Source organism: Enoplosus armatus, chromosome 9 (genome assembly GCF_043641665.1).
Source record: "Enoplosus armatus isolate fEnoArm2 chromosome 9, fEnoArm2.hap1, whole genome shotgun sequence".
NCBI lineage: Eukaryota > Metazoa > Chordata > Actinopteri > Centrarchiformes > Enoplosidae > Enoplosus > Enoplosus armatus.
In genome coordinates this window covers 17,394,762-17,417,542 of record NC_092188.1, presented here as the reverse complement: position 1 = coordinate 17,417,542, position 22,781 = coordinate 17,394,762, and the positions used below count along the sequence as shown (strand labels likewise).

General features: G+C 41.2%; 1 protein-coding gene across 1 annotated transcript in view; it reads right to left on the bottom strand.

Moving 5' to 3' along the window:
* Positions 1-769: 769 nt before the first annotated feature.
* Positions 770-22,781, bottom strand: part of cobl (cordon-bleu WH2 repeat protein) — a 37,188-nt gene continuing 15,176 nt past the window's right edge. The window contains 11 exon segments of the mRNA XM_070912314.1: positions 770-820; positions 822-887; positions 1,757-2,065; positions 2,948-3,064; positions 3,277-3,510; positions 3,621-5,227; positions 5,400-5,591; positions 5,933-6,051; positions 7,474-7,795; positions 10,986-11,144; positions 14,485-15,094. Of these exon segments, the coding sequence (XP_070768415.1) occupies positions 770-820; positions 822-887; positions 1,757-2,065; positions 2,948-3,064; positions 3,277-3,510; positions 3,621-5,227; positions 5,400-5,591; positions 5,933-6,051; positions 7,474-7,795; positions 10,986-11,144; positions 14,485-15,094 (3,786 nt within the window).

The window sequence follows — 22,781 nt, the reverse complement described above, 5'->3', positions numbered from 1 at the left end:
AATCAAATATTGTCAATGGATCTATCCATTGTTTTCTTAAGTGTACTTAAGTTTTCAGTTAATTTGATGAACAAATATTAAGTTGTTGAAATATGGAAACATCATCAGAACCAACTTATTGCACCCCATATAGACTTTTTACAGTAAATATCATATACATAACACTGATTGAGCAACAGTATAAGGCATCCATAACTTAACTGTGGTAAAAAAAAAACAAGATCAGAACAAAAAAAAAGATCTAAAAGTAGCATAAACCATTTAAATTTGCTTTCATTGGCACACATTTTGTACAGTGTTCCAGTTAAAACTACTGAATTCAAGTACAGATGGCAAGATATGTTTAGGAACAGCGATATGTTATAAAGATGGACATAAACCTTTTCCAGCAAGCTACTGTTAGAAGACAACTGAGAGATCTGATCTTATGAGTGGAATTAACTGCAAACCTTTCACCTATGACACCTTTATCAGACAGATGTTCCGGGTGTTTGGCTACTAAGAGAGTAACATCAAGTGTTTAAATCATTCCCCTTTTATACAAAATTGTTTCAGCATTAGTGCATTAGTCTAAGGCCCCAGACTGGTAGTCAGTTTAACTAGATAGCGTGTAGACATCCTTCTTAATTCTTATTTCACTCTTTGTAATGTGATTCATACATCAGATAATGTTCCCCAAAGCGTTCTGATAACATTCTCTCAAAATGTGACTCAATCCGGTTTTCTGTGTCTGTTGCAAAAGCACAATGGCAAAAAAAAAACTGAGAGGTTATTCCTCGTTGCGGTGACGTAGGCTTCCCCTCTTATTGCTGAGCGAGTGTTGAGGAGGTTGCTTGGATTGTCCCCAGTCTCCCGTTCACTTGGACTGTCTTTGTGGGCATGGCAACCTGGTTAAAAGAGACACAACATGTCATGTTTGTAATTCTTCACTTTGGTAATGACGTGCTTTAAAGAATATATCAGGTTCTGTGGTTTTGTGGAGTCGAACTGGATACAGAGAGAAGAAATAGTTTTTTACCTTTTGTACCTCATCAGATTTGAAAGATATGGTCAAAAATTATCTGATTATTTTCCTCCTCCTAACACTATTCATCCTTTGCTGTTGTTTCTGTCTGATTTAAATGATGCGAAAAAACATTTCTGGCAATTTTACACAGCTGCTGACCGGACGTTGAACTTTATCTACTTGAACATATTCACACAGCAGTACAGTATGACTGTCAGATGGACCTGTGAGTATGTTACAATCTGCAATTCATTTCCAGTTTCCCGGCTGCTGCACCGCAGGAGAGCTTTGTTCTACCAATGATTTCTTCCAACGAGGCGAGACTTGAGAAACCAGACCAAAGATGTGAGAAGAAAGAGGACACTGGTTCAAATCATATGTTTTTCTGTTTCTGTCTCTGGCTTTCTTGCCTCAATCTGTTCTGTCTCTGTCTATTTTCATCTCTTTTTATTCGCTCCCTCTCTTCTTTGATAAGAGTCTCTTTGGGTGAAATTACGCCGTCTTGTGCACTAAGACTCATCACTTGCCGAGCTAATGCTAAATTTTAATTTGCTTACGCTATCTTTGTTGTATTTTTCATTTCTTCATCCGATGTAATTTTAAGTTTTACTCTCTACCCTCTTCAATGTGTTTTTCATGAAGCAACTGTAGAATTGAAAATCCAACAGGACTAATGCAGAGTAGATAAAGGGTGTCGAGAGTTCTGCAACAACTTTTACTCTGTGGTGTAAATAGATGCTGTATTTATACCTTTTTTAGCCTCTCAGCAGCAGATCCAGAGCGAATGGCCTCCAGCATAGCCTCCCTGGCCAAGGCAGGGTTCATGGGGCCGTTAGCACTTGAATGTGCCACAGTGCTAAGCTTACCCTGGGGCAAGACAGGGGGAGGAGGTGGAGGCGCAATCACGGGTGCTGGTGGTGGCGGCGGTGGTGGTGGGGTAAAGACAGGAGTGCAAGTCAAAGAAGGAGGAGAGGTAGAGGAGGGAGGGCCTCCACTTCTTTCCTCCTCAGAAGCCGCCTTCCTGAACTTCTCAAGCTCGTCAGCAGCCTCAGATTTGGTCTGTAGGACACAAAGGAGTGAGACAATGGTAACTCTAGACACATCTGCTCTCACATAAGTGCATTACACTCATGGCCTAACACACAAGTACATCTAACATCAACCGCTGACATGCACACACAGATTCTTTTTACTCTAAACTAATTATTTTCTGTTCTAATCATTCTGCATTCTATTTTTTCCACATTTATATGATTTTATCTTATTTGTTTTTGTAACTCCATTGTGCATAGTTATTTAGTTTGATTTATTTATCCACTTTTCTGTTTGAGAAGCACAACATTTTTGAGTCAGATTTAGTCATGCAGCATTCCAGAGATTCCAGTTCTGGTAGGAAACCTCCAGAATAGAACCGCAGATGTTTCGGCTACAGCAACACGTTTTCTGCCCCTTTCATTCCACATGGGTCCGTACATGACAGCAAACCACAACTCAGTCCACACAGAGGAATGGAAATAGACACCCATGCTTGCATAACTTGGGTCATGCAGCTGCTAACTAGCTAACAATACAGGCTTTAAGAGTTTAGCCGTTACATTTCCTTTTAAACATACTTCTTATGCTAAGTATAATTGCAATAAGTCACGACATTTCTCAACCAATGGACTGGGGACCATGAATGTCTGTACAAAACTAGCAAGCTTGGTTAAAATGAAGCTTATTGCTGATGTGTGAAAAGTATTTAATTAACATTTATTTGAGGATAAATGTAGATACATTGAAGGAGTTCAAGGAGGGTGAAAGGGAATGGTATGCTCATTGTTAAAACAAACAATTAATCATACTGTGCCTTTTTAGGGCTAGGTTTCATCTCCCTACCACCCCCCTTGATATTGAGAGACACGGAGTGATATTGCATGAATAGCTCAGAGAATATTTTACCGTCCTCAGCCTTCTAGAGTTGCTCTGAGCTCTAATGGCAGCCAGAAGAGCAGACTTCTCATTCTCCTCCTCAACATAAGATGCTTTCTTCATGCTGCTAGGACTAGAAGTGGTTATCTAATGATGAAATAAAAAGAGGGAAATCAAAATGTGTGGTCTTCCAGCCAACACCATCATTAACACTGAAATTACAAAACTAAGAATACAGTGTATTTCTATTACTGGTATTGGGGTAAATGTTACACCACAATTTTCTACCAATTAGCATTATGATCGCTCTCTCCTACTCATCTATCCATCTATCCATAACATGTTTATTTTGATCTCACCTTCTTCAGCCTGTCCCTGCCTCCGCCTGTCTGGATTGCCTCCATCAGGCTGCTGTGCAGAGATGTCTCTTTGTCAACAGATTTACAGATCACTGGTCTGAACTTTTTAACTGGCCCAAACACTGTCACTGGTGGAGGCCCAGGGGTCACACCACTGTCAGACACTATGATAGAAGGTTGTGGTTTCACAGCAGGTGTTAGATGGGTGGCTGCCTTGGTCATGTCCCTCGTGTTCTGAAGACAAGATGTGGAGTATTAAGTACACTGTAATTTACAGTAACAATTCTGTATAGAATCTACATAATATTTATTTTTCAAGACACCAATAACATGGTTTTACTCACACTTGTCTGGCCTTGGGATATGGTCTTGGGGGCTGTGGGTGGTTTGGCAGATGAGTGTAGAGGGCTGCTTTGTGTAGGGCTGGGGCTTCTGGGCCGAATATGTTCAATATTATTTCTGTCATTATTGGCGGTCATATTTATTTGGGTGGGGCCGCTAGACTGAATGTGCTTCCTCTTGGCTGTTTCTGTTTCCAACATATTGGAGCTTCCTTTAATGGATCCAAAACAACTTCCAAATCCTCCCCTGTCCGGTCTCACTTCTCCAAAATCTGTCAGGCTATCTGGGTAGCTCATAGACCTCTTAGGACAAGGAGGGTTGGATTTAGTAGCAGATTCATTCTCCTTATTATCCAACAAAGATGACTGGGAGGATTGGTGTGGATTCACTTGTATGGACCGACCTGATCTCTGAAAACCGATAGTCCGTGTTTTCAAAGAAGCAGAGGAGTCAGGAACATTAGGCATGGAGTTGGGTTTAGTGGGGGAGCATTTAGTGATGGCGGATGCCACATATTGGCTTGAGGTTCGCCTGGATGGTTTGAGGAAGGACAGGTCTCTTTTCAGGTCTGGAAGGATAGGAGGAGGAAGGACAGGTTTATTACTTGGCTGCTGAATGTTTTTGGACACTGAAATCTTGCTCTCCACCTCTACCCGATACTCTTTTGCAACTTTGACGTCTTTCACTGGTTCTTTAGCTTCTTCTTTAACCATCTCTTTAGGCTCAGCTCTCTCTGCAGGTTTATTAAGTGACATTTGCGCCGTTTTCAAGTCCTCAGTGTTACTGGTCTTCAATGTAGCTTCTGAGACTGCACTGGGAGTACTTTTCAGACCATCTGTGCTCTCTTTAGGCTTATCAATGAGACCTTTACTTTGGGGCACAGCAAATTCTTGTCTCTCATTTGAGCTCCAAAAAGCTTTGGCTTTTCCAAGAAGAGGAGACCCCTCACTGCAATTAATTCCCAACTCAGATGCACCACCAACTTTGTTCCGGGAGATACCTGCTTTCACCATATTTCCTTGATCGTCAATCTTAATGGCACCAACAGTTAATTTGACAGTTGGCTCTCCCGTAGCAGCATGCATGACAGAGGGTTTGGGAGGAACCACAGTGAAAGTTTTCATTCCGAAGCGTGATGTGACGTTGCGAGTGATTTTGCCATGGGAAGTATTCGAGCTGGAGCTATTTTGGTAAACTCTGTGGATCTCTTCATCTCTTTCTGTGGACACTGCTCTCTGACTGGTTGGTGGAAGAACAGGTTTCTTCTCTTGAAAAGATTCAGTGTTACTCTTCACAAGATCAGGTTTGATCTCAGTGGTCTTGCTGTGTTTCTGCATGTCAATGTTAGATTTCACTGCTGATGTTGTTCTTTGTTTATCCTCTTTCATGAGGTTGGTATCAGTGATACCCATCTCTTTAATTTTTGTCTCTAGTATGTTTCCATCCTTTTTATCCCCAATAGCCTTTTTCTCCAGTGACCTCTGATGCTGCTCAGGTTGAGACGGCTGCTTAGCGTTTGTACTGCTCTTATTCTTACTGTTGATAGCTGTACAAGCATTGTTGTTTTTGTTCTGTGGTTCCACACTGGACTGGTGACAAAAGACTGGAACTGTGATAAGATGGGGTAGGAAAAAGTCAAATTAAAATACAAATAAAATACTTAACTGTATTGTATTGATATAATTGAGTGTGAATAAAAGGATTCTAAATGTAAGCAAAAACATCAAAAGCACTAAAGCCTCTGTATGATCTACTGGATGTAGGCATATTGTTCTTCATACCTTTGCCGCCAGCTGACTCACTCCTGGTTAGTGACTTTGCCTCATTTTCTTCTATGTTACGTTCATAGTCCTCCAGTACTTCATCTATGGCTGTGACTGGCACATCCATGTCCACTACAGACACCGGCACCTCATTACTGTCTGTGGACATGGTATAGGGAGTCTCCTTCGCTGAGACTATATCTATGTGGTCTGTAAAAGGGGAACAGATCAAGGGGTTAATACACAATACTTTGGTACTTTGTGCACATCTTGGTTTGGATTTTTAAGAATATTACCATGGCTATTGAAACGTTTCAAACCTAATTGCAGATTTATAGGATTACTTCAGGTATATAACAAATGTACAACACAGTCTGAAAAGACACATCCATGTAGTGTTGTAGTGGTGTTAATCCTTTACTTTAATCCTGAACTGCAGTATATTAATTCCTATGTTGGAAGTATGTACGCCTGGACTGCCAGGACGCCTCAATGAAAAAAATCCAGTTTAAGATCATGGGTGGACTGTGGCCTATGGCATGCCATCTCACCAGCAAGGTCTGCTTCAAAATCTGCCAACGTTTGATGGAGCTGGGCTGTGAGCTCTGGGTCATCTTCATAGCTGTCTTTTAACCTGCTTGACTTTGCCTGTGGGTTGATGTCATTGTGCCTGAGGACAGTACATAGAAATATATGTCAAAAAGACATCTGCACACACTCACATGTAGTGAAAACACACAAGCAGAGTCCCATAACATCTGTAATGCAAAAAAAAGATCGGTGCACAGGGGCAGCCATAATACAGCATGACTCCATAATTTTTTATGAACAGTATTAACACCACCAAACAGCTGTTATGAACTGCTTATTTGATGCTGTTGTTACATCCAGCACCGTTCCCGTTACTAACCTGCCACAGAAACCAAAAGGCTAAATGCAGTTCAGTAAGTAGAAGAAAGAAAACAAATGTGTTAGTTTTAAATATTTTGTGCTTGTTCAAAGTTCATTTTTATTTTTATTGGAGCCTTTTGGCTTTGAAACATGTAGCTGTAAAGATATTATTACCACAGTTCCTTCACTCACTTCAAGAGTTCAACAGAGCATTCTCATGAGTTACTAGCGTATTAGCCATAACAAATTGCAACAAGAAGGCCAAACTAAATAGAATTTGTCTTCTACGAGACCTGGATTGGTCCTCTTTTCCTCAATAATTCTGAGAAAACAGGGTTATAGTGCTTTCCTGGAATACTGAGGAGCCAGCAGCATCAGGCCAGGCCCTGGATTCATAAAGTTTCTCATTGGAGCATTGATCCAGGATCCCTGGTCTGGGCACATTACCATACACATTTCACAACAACTTAAAAGGTGAAAATTGATCTTGGGCAGCATTCATTTTCTACAAAGGCCTTTGACTAAGGGCCTAGAACCATAACTATGAAAGCCCAGCACTAAAGGTTGAGGGTGCAAGCTTTGGCTACAACTCACATATAATACATGGTGGGAACTGCTCTTGGTTATTACTGCTGACACAGTTAAGGACTGTGGAAAGACTTCTATAGTTGGCTGAAACAGCAATGGTTCAAACTGCAGGTGAAAATACAGGTGTGAAACTAAACTTGATCGCCAAATGCAAAAATCAAACTAATAATTTTCATTAAGGTACTAGTTATCAGTGATTAGGCCGACAGCAAGTTGAATGGCACATGCATTATCTTGCCTGCCAGTAAACCAGGATACATTAAAATAGATTTCAAAATAAAAGGTCACAGCAATGAATAAGATTGGGGGTAGAAGATGGGTAGGAGTCGGCTAAAAGCAAATACTGGGTAGCATAAGGCCAGCTAGATGAATGAGTAAGGTAGACACTGTGAGTCATTCGTATTCTCTTAAGGCCAGTGCAGATGGCTTAATGTGCCTCACCATCTTGAATGAGACTTTCATCATCTTGATGGTCAACTATCACACATTAGGTAAATATAAATATACAGTATATGCTTGTCAACTTCATTCTACTTTCCTCCCTCACTCTTGTTCCCCCCTACTTCCATGTCATGCCACATTCCACTTCCTTTTTCTGTGACTTCCTCTCTACCTGTGTCTTGATCCCCAGGTGGCACACCCCTCATCGCTGTCACTGGAATTGTCCCGCACTGGTCCCAGCAGTCTCTCTCCTCCGCCTCTGCTAATTCCATCCAGAGACAAACTCCCATCTGGGGATGTGGGTTGGGTGTCAGATGGAGAGCTGACCATGCCTGAGTCCTCGCCCTCTGCCATGCCCTCAGAGGCGGCGTAACCCTGGTCGGGCAGGCTGCTGCCACCGCTGCTGCTTCCCAAGGACATGGTCTCCTCCTCGGGTGTTTCTGTTTCTGGTTTCTGGCCACTGACTGTGGAGCTCCGCATGGAGTGGAGCCAAGCTGAGAGAGGATAGAGGACGATCTTAGCATCAGTATTGGGTGTTATCACTGCCCTTCAAGACTGTTAGCAACTGTTAGCAACAACTTCAAATCAAATTAAAGGGTTGCCAATGGCCTAAGGTTGTGTATGATGAAACTAAAGGACTGAGAATGGGCTTGTATTAGAGGCCTCAGGTTTTTTATTCATGCCATGCATTAACTTAAAAAAAAAAAGATTTATCTTTCTCAAATCCACAATCCATAAAATACCTGGCAAACAACTGAGGAAGAACAACACAACAAATCATGAGGACATTTGTTTGAAAAGAAGTGCATGATGGAGAGCGAGCATGAGGAGCAAGAGATGGAAGAAGAGGGAAAAAAAAAACAGAGGAAGTATTTATGTTAGTTTCAACATTCATTCTGACACCACACACACACAAACCAGAAAACACAAGCCAAATATACAAACGCAAGCCCGGAGCACAACCACTTGTGGCTTGATAAAACAGCTTTAATGATGTGTGGGTGGACTTACTGTAAACAAACCCTTTTAATTAGATTTTTACAGTACTGTTTTAGGTTCCTGTCAAAGATAGTATTGCTTCATACCCTCTCATCTCTTGAGTACAGTCATGCACTGGTCAGTCCTGTGGGTTTTGGAGAACTTATTTGGTCTGTCACTGATCTCATTGAACTCTAGGCCAAGAGAATAAAAATCAATGTACCATTTGTTAGGTTTTCAGCAGCCCAGCCAGCATGCACAGGAGTGAGAACTCAACAGGGGATTCTTCAAAATTAGTTTAACAGTGAGTGAACTTGTTTGCAATACCTGGTATCTGTCAGTGTGCACATGCATTTGTGCATGCATTGTGCTCCAATCTGTCTTCTTATGTGTGTGTGTGTGTGTGTGTGTGTGTGTGTACTAGGCCTGTCAGTTTTGGGCCTGGTCCTAATGGTGTGGAGAAAACAGTCAGTTCCAGGAGATGTGGTGATGACTCACAGGGCTGTCCTCCCAGCTCCTTCCCAGCAACAACTTAGTCATGCCAGCAACAGCCACAATCAGCACACACACACACACACACACACACACACACACACACACACACACATACGCAGACACGGGCATGTACACACACTGTCTTATTCTCTCATATGTTTACACACGTATATGCTCGCATTAAAAACACACAAGTAAACATCCACACATAGTTCCTTCCAACTCAGCATGACCTTTGGCACATGCATCAGTTAAAGCCAAGTAAAAGGTGTCCGAAGCAAATCCGAGGCAATCCATGCACAATCCCAAACCAAAATGCTTGAATCTTGATCCAGTCTTCAACTGTTTAATTGAAAAATGTCTTTCAAACATACATTATGTTTTTCAATCACAACACAGATCTGTCGTTATAGATAAGTATATGTTCATTATCACTACTCTACAGGCAAGTACACATACCCTTAATGGCTTAGTACTTGCAGAGGATGAATTATATTTCACATAAAAATTGGATTACCGTAAAATAATATTTTAAGCAGATCTGCCAAGTACATTTCTGTAATCAGAGCGAGAGAAATTAACCATCATCATCTCAAAAATGTAAAACTCACTGAAAAATGAGGCACCCAACAGCTGCATTCATATGGTACAGAAAAAGTCATGTGATTCCCTTGACAACAAATCAGTGTGTAGTGTCATTCTCTTTTCTAAGTAGACTGTTATGAGCTCTCCTTGGCAAGAGGTCTTTTATTTCATATACATGTCTTAAAAATACATGAGGCACCACTACCCAAAAGCAACAAGTCATTGATAGATCACCCTTTCCATAATATTGCCAAAGGCAGCATGCATTCAGGTCTCAGATTTCTAAACCGAGCCACAACACCAGGCACAGAGAGAGAAACATACACTGTCCAACTATTGATCTGCAGATATCGCATCACTAAAATATTGGCTGATAGATATCGCATGGCCTTGCCTCAGAGCCTTGTTTCAACATGTCACTCATCAATCACACTGTAACTGATACGTCCAGGCTTTAGCTCATCTGTCATGGTATAATCTCTTGACCACATTCTGTGTGTCCACTTTTAACTCAGCTCTGATCTCATGCATAATCGATGGCAACCAGCGGATCAAGCTGAAATGCAAAACCACCAACAGTATATACATACATTTGTAAAAAAAAACAAAAAAACAGCATTGCTTTAAGAGTGAAATTAGAGAGCATGATTTGCTTTCATTTGTGTCCTCAACAGAATCAAATCCAAAACATCACAAGGACAGATACAATTAGGTTGCTGCAAAGTGGCTCCTGTGAGGCACTGTGACACAGAGTGAAAGCAAGTAGTAGAAATGAGATGATTGACAACAAATACAAGAGTACAGAAGAAACAGTAGAAAAAACAGAATGAGAGGAGGGTGGTGAACATCAGAGGGAGGTCCAGCAGAAATAAGAAGGGCCAAGAAGAAGCAAAGGGAACTGATGAAAAAGGATTGTCGGACGAAGGAAGGGTCAAGCCAGGGAGAGACTTCAGGAGTGTTTGGAGCGCAGACGCACAGGCCCACAGCAATACACTACAAAGTAGGGTGCGGGGTGGGGAGTAAAGAAAAGAACAGATGAGATTTGAGATGGACAGATCACGAACATTGCAATTGGCGGGGATGGCAATCAAAATAGCATCCAGAGAAAAAACCTAAAAGTGAAGACAGAAACTGAGGACAACAAACAGTGAAATGATAAACAAGAGTAGCTCATAGCTCATGCAAAGAACTCATACAGAAACATAAGGCCCTCAACAATGTCTTCCAGTATACATCTAATATACTCCCATGTACTGTTTAAATGCAACAAAAAAGACACTCCAGTTGATTGGTGTTCACCCCAGCCCTGACCTTTTAGACGCAGAAGAAATAAAAGGGCTTAAAGGGTGACATTTATAGATATGAAGCGCCTTGACCTCACATGGACCCAGTATCACTTAACTCAGCTGCCTGATGGAGAGATAGAAAGCATTATAGGACAGAGGGCAGTACATACATACACACACAAATGCACAAAAAGGCTTGGCAGTAAAGGATAGTTACAAAAATTCAAACTCTGATTGGGACAAATGAAATAAGAGTTAGAAAACCAGGAGAGCAGCTTCTAGGAAAGAAAAGAAAGCCCAAGAGTGAAGAAGAGGGAGAGGCAGTCCAGCTGGAACCTACACTGGGGAGCTGCTTCCCCCGCCTCCATGGGACTCTGTCGGGAGTTGCTTTCTGTGGGCTCAATGGGAGGGGAGGACGGGGTAGGGGATAGGACAAGCTGTGGCGGCTCCCGGGCCGGGGAGCGGCGAGGTTTGGGCGGCGCTGGTCGATCAGTGGTTCCTGTAGGAAAAACAGCATGAAGCCAGGGCAGGCACTGATGGTCATGTTGGTAAAAATGTGGAACGTGACACAAATATCTTCTAAACAAACCTCTTATCAAACTAAAAGCAGCACAAAAAACATTGTGTAATCATCAAGATCTCTGTTTTTTATTTATTCTGGCAGCATCTTGGCCTCTGTGTTTTTGTGCTACACTTCTTAAGAGACTGCTTGTTGTTCAAACAGTGGCTTCTTTATCTTTGGATTTTCTGGTGATGAAGTTTGAGTTTCTGTGGGCAGAGCTCCTTCCTTTGTCTGCTGAGCCATGGGGGTTTTCACTGTTAAAGCTACTCTAGTGTTTACAGTACAATCATTTGTAAGTTTTTACCATTGTTCCAGCGGAATTTCACAAGTTACTTGACTATGTGGTGGAGCCTAACTTTGGCAACAAATGTCTGTAGAGTATCAGCTGAAGATTCAAAAAAGTAAAAACTTATAAATGTGTGCCAGGAGAAGAGTTGTTGTTTTATTTTTTTTGCTGCATACTCTGCCACCGAGGCTTTTCATTTCATCCTTATTTCATGCCAAGAATGGTTGAAAACAGACAATAATTTATGCAGACTATGACACAAAAAGCACGTGAGACAGGTGATGATAACCGAAGTATGGACTGACAAATAAGACAAACTCAATCTGGATGACATATTGGGTTGTAGGGGCAAACGCACAATTGCTATAAAACAGCACTGCTGAAATATAGCTACCTAAATGTCCTTATAAGACGAGTGATGCATCAATGTGCTGTGTCTTAGTCAGCAGGTGCTGTCGATGTGCTACTTTATCTGTTCACTCTGTTGGCGACAATAGGAAGGGACTGAAACAGCATACAGGCCTGAGATGATAAACAACACCATCATAACCATGACAGCTTCTGGAGCACACACACGCACACACACGCCTGCACAAGCATACACACAGACATTTTAAACTTACTACACTACAGTGTAACAGTGTAAACTATAGTACAATAGAAGCACTAGAAAAAGCGATGGTATAAAACAAAAATACTTCATGGTTTGCTCTACCTCAGCTCCACCTCATCTTTTATCACAAAGCCTCCCAAAGAAAATGACACACAGTTTACAGTTTGACATACACATACACAAATTTTGCTTGAATGAAAGGTTCAATAAAACTTACACAAATTAAAGACCAAATCAAACCTATAAAAATGAGAGACTAACTGAAACCTAACAAATGTAATGTGTACATTTCTGCCTCTGCCTATACAAGCATGAGGGCACCACCCTATACTGTACGTGCAGGGTGTAGTTGTTACCAGCTATTCATTTACTGCCAAATAGGTACTGTACATACATGCAAAATGAAGTGCAGTTGTCCCGCTACACTGAATAATATCTTTTCGTTTCTAGTCATTGCATGTGAAAAGCTAACGTTGAGGTTGTGTGTAGGACAAAAATGACTGTTGGAGAGAATGTGGCTTTTGGAATAAAACTATTTTATTACAAGTAAACATTTTGACTCAGTGAATACTTTCAAACACACTGAAGGGCAAGGAGGAAGGTTGAAAATAGGGAGAGAGTCAAAGCAAAAGAGACGAGAGAAGGTGATGCACTGTCAACAGCGTCAGGATAGAGAAAAGGAGCAGTAGCTAGGTCTATAAATGTATTAATGACCCTGGTGCTGTCTGCTCTATCCTGACTAATGCACTAACCTCCTCATACTTCATCCTTTCCCTTGCTTTCATCTGCCTGTCCATCACTCTCCTCTCCTTAAACCCCCCTAGTCCCCTTGTCTCTACCTTGCTACTATGTCATCCCGCTGCCAAAACCTTCCCATGCTCCCTTCTCTGAACTCCATTCTGGTACCCTCACCTTTCTCATCCCTTTTCTGAGGTCTGTGGCTCTCTCATCTCTGCCCCTGTCAGACACGACAGGCCTCTGCTGCAATCTCACTTTGCTACGGAGAAAGATCTAGGTTATATAAGGATCAATACCAGGCCAGCTAAAGTTCAAGTAGATCCTGTTTAAATCTATGATGGATCTGCCTGTCTTTGTATCTGCCCTGCTTTGAAGGTTTGGGTGAGTGGCTATGAGAGAGAGAGAGAGAGAGAGAGAGAGAGAGAGAGAGAGAGAGAGAGAGAGAGAGAGGAAAAAAGAGAGAAAGATAAGAAGAACGTGAGGGATTGATAGTGCAAGCAAGAGACAAGGACTGCATTGTCTCATGAGTTATGATGAAAACCAGCTCCACTAGTTCCTGTACTTCAGCCATGACATGCAAACACACACACACACACACACACACACACACACACACACACACACACACACACACACACACACACACACACACACACACACACACACACACCCTTTCACTAGGTTATGTGCATCAATCTTGACAGTTTAAGGTTCAGATGTTGCAGACGTGACAGCTCAGTTATCCAGGGCAGACATTAAGTCACTTTCTAACAGGTAGAAAACCTCTACAGGCAACTTCAGACTGTCTCAATTCTTCAACATACAGAGAGAGTGTTTACCGTCACTGTCAAGAGTTGAGCAATCGACAGCCAAGTTCATTTTCTTTTATGAATAAAGTTTTGTGTACGGTGGGGTGAAAATGTCACATGTCATAATTGGTTTAAATCTGATGGAGTAACTGATGGAAGATATTAAAAACCAAGAATGATTATGTCATGATGACATACCAATACAACAGGTAGATGTCATTAAAGCTTCATCGCCTGTGGTGCTGTGTCTGCTTTATCATTATAAATAGCCTGAGCTGTCATTTGGCATTATTCAGGTTGCTGTTTAAGAACATAAAAGTCTACCAGTGTTTGTGTCTCTGTCTTTCGTTTGTGGGGGCGGTAGTAGCTCAGTCCAGGGGTAGGCTGTTAAAGTCCAGCTTGGACCAGAGGGTACGGAGTATGGACTGGTAGCTGTTCTATGTGGCAGCTCCATCACTCTGGCCACATTAATATATATATGGCTATAGGTCTGTGTGCACGTGTGTCTTTAGGGCCTGTGTCAAATAAAGTACATATTATTATTATATTATTATTTGCAAAGAAGAGGAAGTCTGCCAACTGATAGATGTTAGACAATTACTAGAATAAAATAGGTGTCATCAAAGAGAAAACAGCTGATAATTATAGTGTTTTCAGAAAGCATCAATTTAGGAGTATTAAAGATACATTTTTTCCTTTTTTTTTTCTGAATCGGTTTCATTTATATGCTGGATTTGTAGACTGTAGTCAAATGTAGATTCTTGTTTCTAAAACCTGTATCAGGTGCTGTTTTTTGAGTGTCTGTTAAAGTGCCATTTAATAAATATTTACCCATTGCGCTGTGTCTGTTGTTCTCAACTTCATCCAGTTTCAGGTTTAAGGCCGACTCAGTCTCCGACCTGGAGCTGCTGGCTGAGGTCACCTCTTGATTTAATTTGGCAGCCACGCTTCTGGCCTTTTCTGATTCCTCCATACTGCTGCTGGAGCTTTTCGCAGTGGGCTGGAACCGCACAGACCCGCTCACCGTGCTGCTGGTGAGGCTGCTGCAGTGGGAACCGGTCTGGTCTAGGTCAGCGTCTGAGTCGTCCAGGCTGTGGCTGAGTTCAGAGCTGGAATCCTGGACTGCCAAGCTGTCGGTGGTGCTGCTGCTTGGGGTTGGGGAGCTGGGGGTTGGTGTGGAAGCGCATACAGGTGGAGGTTGTACTGCTATTTTCAAGGGGACCGGTTTAACTGTTTGCGTTACCACAGTGGTAGCAGAGACAGTGGTTGACTGTGCCACCTTGGTACGGAAGGCTGGGGTGGGTGTTTCAGTAGTGTGGCAATCAGGGGTGGGAGCAGCAGAGGTTGAAGTATCTTCAGGGCCTGGGGTGATGGAAGCTGGAGTCGGCGGAGGGGCTGGAGCCTTTCTTTTCCTCTGCTGGCTTTCTGAGCCAAGGCTCATCTGATAGAAAACAAGTGAAAGAGAAGGAGGCAGTAGAAAGTTAATTTATGTGAGCACCTTGTGCATATATGTGTGTGTGTGGTCTAACCATAAATCAGCCTGTCTATCAGGACTTAAGTAGAGTTTACTACTGAGTAATTAAATCAAGTGGTGTTCTGGCGGGCATCTGAGTCTTCAAATCTATCCAATGAGTGCCAACATTCCTTTTAAATCATCCTACAACAAGACATATAATGTCTGGCAGTGATGCAGTAAATTTGATGCAGTGGTATAATGATAGTACACATATACTGTATGAGCATTTTACTATGGTGTTTCTCATACTTATTCAAGGGGACATTGACCATCATTCAAATGTAATGCTGTCTTCGTGAATTACTGGTAAAACTGAATCAATGATCACTCCAGGGGATGAAGTGGCGGTTCAGTTATTAGTAAAATTATGTAATTTCTTCTGTGTGTGTGTAAACACAAAACAAAAACATTTAGAAACTCTGTCTTGTCATGTTGTTCCCATATCTCCAACATTAGGCAAGAAGTCAGTGATGAAAAAGTAAAATGATATGAAGTGACATTCGGCTCAGTGAGAACAAGTGGTTCAAAAGAAATCTGTCGATGGATGTTTCATAACATTAATACTGTTTTATGTTTTTTATAATGAGAATGTGATGGAAAGAGAAACATAATAAATTCACACTGGTTGGGGGGGGGGTTGTGAGATGGAAGGAGGCAGGAGGGGAGGATAGGGAAGGAGGAAGAGAGAGATAAATAAAAAAGTGGGACAGAATAAAACTATGAATCATCAACAAGCTAACAAGGGGGAAATTATCCGTTTCATTCCACAGGGAGATGACACCATTCACACCCTCCTGTGCAAGTTGATATCACTTTCTGTGAAGTCAGTTTTCTAAGAATCAATTTACAAGTACCGTGGGCAGGTTTCAACAGTATAGATGTCCTTCTTTCTGAAAAATCCCAATTACTGCTGCTGCGTTCAACTTGTCTTCACTCTGAAACTCAGCAGAGAACATGCCTGGAGCTGCATGTAGTGTTGCATCATGCAGCAGGACAAGAGAGAGACCAGGCCACCTTGCCGTTCTGTAGGCAAACTGGGTTCACACATGTGAACCCAATGAACTCACTGCATGGCATGCTATGGAAATCTAAATGGCCCCCCAACTGGTTGTTTTTCTCTTCCTTGGTCACCCGCTTTTCTCCCTCTCTGACATTCATACATACATGAATATAGACCAGTGGATGTGGGCCAAAGTTGAAGCTGAAATGGATGACTGACTTGCCTATGAAGATGGATGTGTGTGTGTGTGTGTGTGTGTGTGTGTGTGCGTGTGTGTGTGTGTGTGCGTGCGTGTGTGTGTGCGTGCATGTGTGCTAGTATGTTTATGTGTGCGTTCCCTGCAGAGTGAAACATAAGACTGCAGCCAAGCCCTGCTATGAAAGGAAGAAGACTGTGACTGCAACACACACACACACACACACACACACGCACGCACACACACTTCTCTGTGTGACTGTACAGGCACAAACACACTCTCACATATGCACACAAGTACACACACATGAGAAGGAACAGTATATCTCATATCTCAGGCTGAGCTTGGGTGTATGGATTAGGGAGTTGTTAGGGGTTGCAGGGTTAAGTGTGCTGCTCTCATGGGCTTATTGGCGCCATGACTGGGAACACAGCATGTACTTAAGATTGTTAGAGACTGAAGCCAAGACTCAAGACTCTGTATTATACCACATTCAAGGTCACACTATACATTAAGTTTAAGCTGGCTATGTAATATGATATGTATACACTGTGTTTATGTGTGTTGTTTACGGTCTTTACATTTGCAGATGTTTTTTCAAACTTGTGTTACACAGAGGAGACTGTATATCATTGGGAAAGATGGTCTTTTCAGTGTTCAAGAAAAGACAACTTTTTTTCCCCAAAAGCTCTGCATGTACTGCTGCAAGCTAGAAGCAGGATCTGGCCACTTTTGCTCATGTCTTATCTCTCATCAAATCACAAGCAGAAACAGTGTCAAGGTTGAGTTGAGGAAGTGAGTTCACTATAGAGCAGTTCTTTCTCATTTCATGAATGATAAAATGCAAAATGAAATCATATAGTAGATTTAGGTAGGCTATTTTATTGAGTCAAAGATAAACATTAAGAAGTTAAGGGTTTTCATTATCACAAGGAGCCAGATTCATGGATCATGTTCTGGTGATTTAAATATCTACAGGGCTCAAATAAGCAAAGCCCTTCCACGAGTACTCTCCTAACACAAGAAAGACAATCAACAAGTCACCACTGATTTCGGATGATTAAGAAAGGATGTAAGACAAGCCCTAAAGTAAAAAATGCCATAGTTTTGTTCATTTTTTCATTCTGCTGTCTAATAAGTTGGCATAACTAAAGTAAAATATAGTGGAGAAAATTAAACACACATGGCTCACTTTTTGTGATCAATTTAACATGTAACCCGAGTCTCACCTGTCGATCACAACTGATCAGGAGCACTACACCAATCACAATGCCCACATCCTGAACAAGAAGTTATTGTCTACCAACATGCTTCTTTGCTTTAACACATTCAGATTTTTCTCTTCTTGATTGACAAATAACACAACACGAGGGCAAGGGTATATTTTAAAGGGAATGCACCTTTACACAAAAGTGTGTAGAAGGCCTTGCCAGGACAGTCTGATGTGTCCATTTAATTTTCCACTCAATGGTTTGAGAGGCGAAGGGCCCCATGTTGGAGCATGTTGATCAGATAGGGCCACCCATGGAGGCTGCAACCTTGTGGCGTGACCATTCATCAGTTGTTTTGAAGTACTCTTGATGGGTGAGGGGCTTTGTTACAAGCAACATTACAGCGCTAATGTGGAATGTGAAATGTGAGTATGTGTGTGTATGAGAGGGGGGTTTCACTGTATATGTGTGTGCTTGTACATGTCAGCATGCACAAGCACATTCATATATGCATGTGTGTGCGCTGATGTATGTGTATGTATGTGCGTGTCAGAGATAATAATAGCAGCTGAGCTGTCTCAACACTGTGAGGGCACCGGGGTCAAAAACATCCAAACAGTAGGTCGGAAGACAGTTAGCGTGTGTTAGGGTTATTGTGTGTGTGTGTAATGAACATGTGCGGGTGTGTGGCGTGTACGATGAAAAGACTTTCATGTTAAAAGTCTTAACAATGTGTGTGTGAAGGGTGGGGGGGGGCGTAGAGGAGGCTAGCTAAGGATAAGGAGACACATGGCTGACCCAGTTCCATTGTCATCTACATTGTCCTACTAACCCACTGAAAGGTAATGTTTTCTTCCCCTTTTCCCTACATTTACAGTAATGTGCATATAGACAGTGAGTTTTGGGTCAGGGGTTAGAGGGATCAGAGTAGAGTAACATAGTAGCAGTAGCAGTAGTAACATGGTGAGTAATTTGCCTACGATAAATAAAGACTGAGCGTCTGCAAATTTCAAGTTTGGCTTTCTGTAGGCAACACTGCAGTATGCTTAGTTATTAATAGAAATATACGAATACATACAACTACATATCAACTTTCTGTTGATGGACTAATCAACTAATCACTTCACCCTTAAAATATATAATATATACATATATAAATATGTGTCAGCAAATACTTGGATGGGGATCAATGGCAAAAACCTTGACTGGAATATCAGATTACATATATATGCCAACAAGGGGTATTCACTGATTGCGTTCTATTATAATCCACCACAGATCAGTGATTACCTCTTTAAAATAGCAATATATCCTGATTATCTGATTGCAACACATCCACACGTTTAGAGGAATCCTAACACACACACACCGACACTCAGATACAGCCACAAACCATTTGAGACTGACACAAACACACATTTGCTTCATTTGTTTGTCCCATCTGTCCTGGCTGGTTTCATACACAAGATGTTTTGACAGCATCAAGTGCAAACAGATCCTGTCCTACATAGGCAGAATGGCAGGGTGACGTGGTCCCCTATTCCAGGCCCCTAACTCGCACTTTCACAATCTTCAAGGTCAGTGCGTAAGAATAGAAAGATTATAGTTCATACCGAACGTACACCTCAGTCACACCACAACCACAAGACCAAGCGGACATAAAGGACACAGAACATTAATATAAATAGTATTCATGTAATTAGGAGGCATGTCTACGACAAAGGTTAAATTGAATAATATCATAAGAGTAAATGAAGTAAAAAATAGTAAAATAAGTAGAAGTCAAATAATATTGTATAATAAGTACTGTTTAATTGACTACTGTACTGTGTGTCAATTAAACAGCACAATAACATTCAGTATACAAGGAGACAACGAACAACCTGTAAAAGATCTTCTATTCTCCTGTAACAGTGTTAAAGCACAGCTAATGGTCAATCCAATAGTATCCAAAAATGTTGGAGTTAGATTCAGTTTTTGCATGAATGCTACTTGTACAATAGTACTGATGTAATTGACTCATATATGCATGTGACACTTTTGTTGTCAATGCAAAACTTATTTCAGACCAAGATCAGAATATAACATGTGTTATATTACATCTTTTCGTCAATTGCAATTGAGGCCCTTTTGAAGACGTATGTGAAATGTACATTGTCCTACCAGAGCACCTGCTGTTTTCAGCTGTGGCCCAAATGAACAAACACAGCAGCTCTAAAGGAAGGATGAAGGATGAGAGATGATCGGAAGAAAAGGCTGCCTGTTTGCTTTGGCAGCAGTAGCCTCCTTTTTTCTTTGCTCCCAACTGATTTGAAAACTGTTTTGTTCCTTCAGAATATATGGAGAGATACAGTAAACATCCTTCTCTACATCCTTGCAAACCTCTATTGACATCTCACATGAGGAACACCCAGGTTACCTTTCTGTCTTTGCACTGTTTCTTACTTAACTTACCCTCCTTTGTTTTGCTCTCTTGTTCTCTCACAGATTCTTATCTGAACGAGGCTAAGCCTATCTAACCACAAACACAACAGGGACTAACAGCGAAGAAACCCAACAACAGTATGGCTTTGTTTATGTTGTTAAAAGTAGGGGGTGTATTCATTGGGCGATGCTGTGACCATTCGACAAGTGTTGTAAAAGAGCCAAAACAGAGGGTGTACAGCAAAAGAAAAGCTGATATCAAGGGGGAACAAAACAGACAGATGGATAGTAAAACAAAGAAGAAAAAGGGAAGCAAAGAAAAAAACACTTCCAGGAAAGCTGATTACTGAACACAGATCCAGTAGCAATTTTGTCTTACTGACTGAACCAGAGCTGTGCATTAGAGCAGATTAAAGTTAGCTACCGTTGTAGACAACTATGGGACTGATGGATGGCTGTGAAAAACAAGCCTCCCCCTGCTGCCAACTCTTTATTTTCGCAGAGTGACAGATCATCAGGAAGAAACACGTAGCAAGCTCGATCAATCAAGAAGCCACACAGACACAGGCAGGAATGCAGCATGCACAAAAAAACAGATTCATGCAACACAGACAACTGTGGGGACAGTTTTGGGCAGAAAGCTCAGACTGTCATGTTGGTTGACACACATGCACAACTGAATACATACAATGCGTACACACATCCAGGCAGCCGACACAAAAACATTTAGTTCAGAGGAAGCACATTGAGGAAAATACTAAAACTATACTTCTGCCCCTCACAGTACTGCAAACTGCCATCATTAAGGTCTGATCAGCAATCACATAATGTCAGAGCTGTTTTGGGCAATTCTTTGTCAAATCTGACAACTGGATTTCCCTTTAGAAATTCAATCTCATAGAGTTGCAACAGTTTTTCTGCTACCATGGTTCATTTGAGTTCTTTCAACTGAGAGACAGTCATCAAACTTTAATTCCCACATCAGGGTTCACATGTCTTAGCAAACAGATGTGATGTGAATTACGACTTTCCTGTCCCCTCTGGCTCGTATCACCCTTCCCTGGCTTTGGGCTTCACAAGAAACTCTGCTGTGTGGAACAAGAAATGGTTTTGTTTCATATTGGAATTTCCTGGATTGGCTACATTGTTATTCAGTTTAAAGGTTTTCCAGGTCTACAAGCATGTTATGCTGCCATTCTCCTAATTTCTGGGCAGTCCAGGGACATTACTTAGTTATTAGTCCAGTGACTAATGTAGGCAGAAATGCAAATTCAATTTGCTTTTGTCATTTGGTGACAATTGAAAATGAAATATAAGAGCAATGAAAGTGCAATAAAAATTCTCCTTCACCTTCTGCTCTTAAATGCTGCTTGTCCTCTGTTGAACTTGGTGAACCTGTGGTGTCCTTCTGCAGGGTGAGGGTGGTGATAAGGGCATGCCAACCAGATTTCACGCTGCACTGCATTTTGCAAATATGATCCCAAAGCATACTGTACATTGTTAATGTTGCACAACCCAAATACACACATGTAAAGCTCTTGTTAGACCCGATGTTACATTACTTTGACTTTCCGACTTTCTCTGTGACACAACACACATGAGCACAAAAGCTCTTGCTCAAGAAGCTTCTTCTTTTACTGAGCAGTGAAGCAGAAAGCTCAGAATTTCTTCAGAATTTACTTTATCACAAGAGGCAGTGTAGACATGGCTTCCTTTCCAAACCACAATAACAGATTTCGTATCACTGCAGGAAGAAAAAAAAAACCAAAACAAGGTTGTGTTTCTCTGAACTCAATGTTCCAAAACATAATTTAATTCAGTGCTGCTCTCATAAAGACAGACACATATTGTTGACTGCTAAGCTGAAGAAACTGTAAACTTCTCCGACTCCAGCATGTAAAAACATCTGATTCTCCTACAGTCAAAGATGACTTTACACTCTTCCTGGAATACTAAGTCAGCTGTTTTTAGTGCTGTTTCTATACCCATTCTCACTACTGTATATAGCAACCTCTCAGACATCAAAAAGGTCAAAGATCTACTTTCATTACTGTAAATGAAACAAGATCTTGTTAGAGTTCCCGTTTCAACACCCTGACATCGATCCATATTGTGTAAAAAAAAAATGTATAACTACCATGTATGAATAGTCACTCACAACGACCTGAGAAACAATGTGCTATTGATTATCTGCACTTCACAGCTTTTCAATTTTTACAAAACTTATCCCACAAACAGCCTCTCCCTTTCAGTGTTCAAAAGGTCATTGCACTAGTATTTCTCTTTTAAGGGACACTACTTTAGGCAAGTCAGGATTTATTTTTGTCAAAAGTTCTATTATTTTTTGTTCTACTATCTGTACAACAGAGAGGTACTCAAAGAAGTGCCCCTCTCAGCTTGGTGTTTCACTAGCTATGTTAATAAATACAAATAGTGTTGAACTAAGAAAAACAAATAATACTGCACAGGCCAAGTGTTTACACAAGTTCACATTATAGTTATGTTTCAGGTATTTAGATCATCCAGACTACTTGCAAAAAGTACATTAAACATAGGTTTAGCTTCAATTCTTCCAACATTAGGAAGATTAAAGCAGAGTGAAATATTATTATAGTTATATGTAGCAAAAGCCCACTTATCCTAAATGTATCATTTGTGATAGACACAGAGGTTGTAAATCTTGCGCTACATTGTGGCCCTGAATTTGAACAGTATTTCCACAGTTGACTATGAAGAGAGTATGACCCTCCTAATTTTGTCAATGATGTTAATCTAACTATG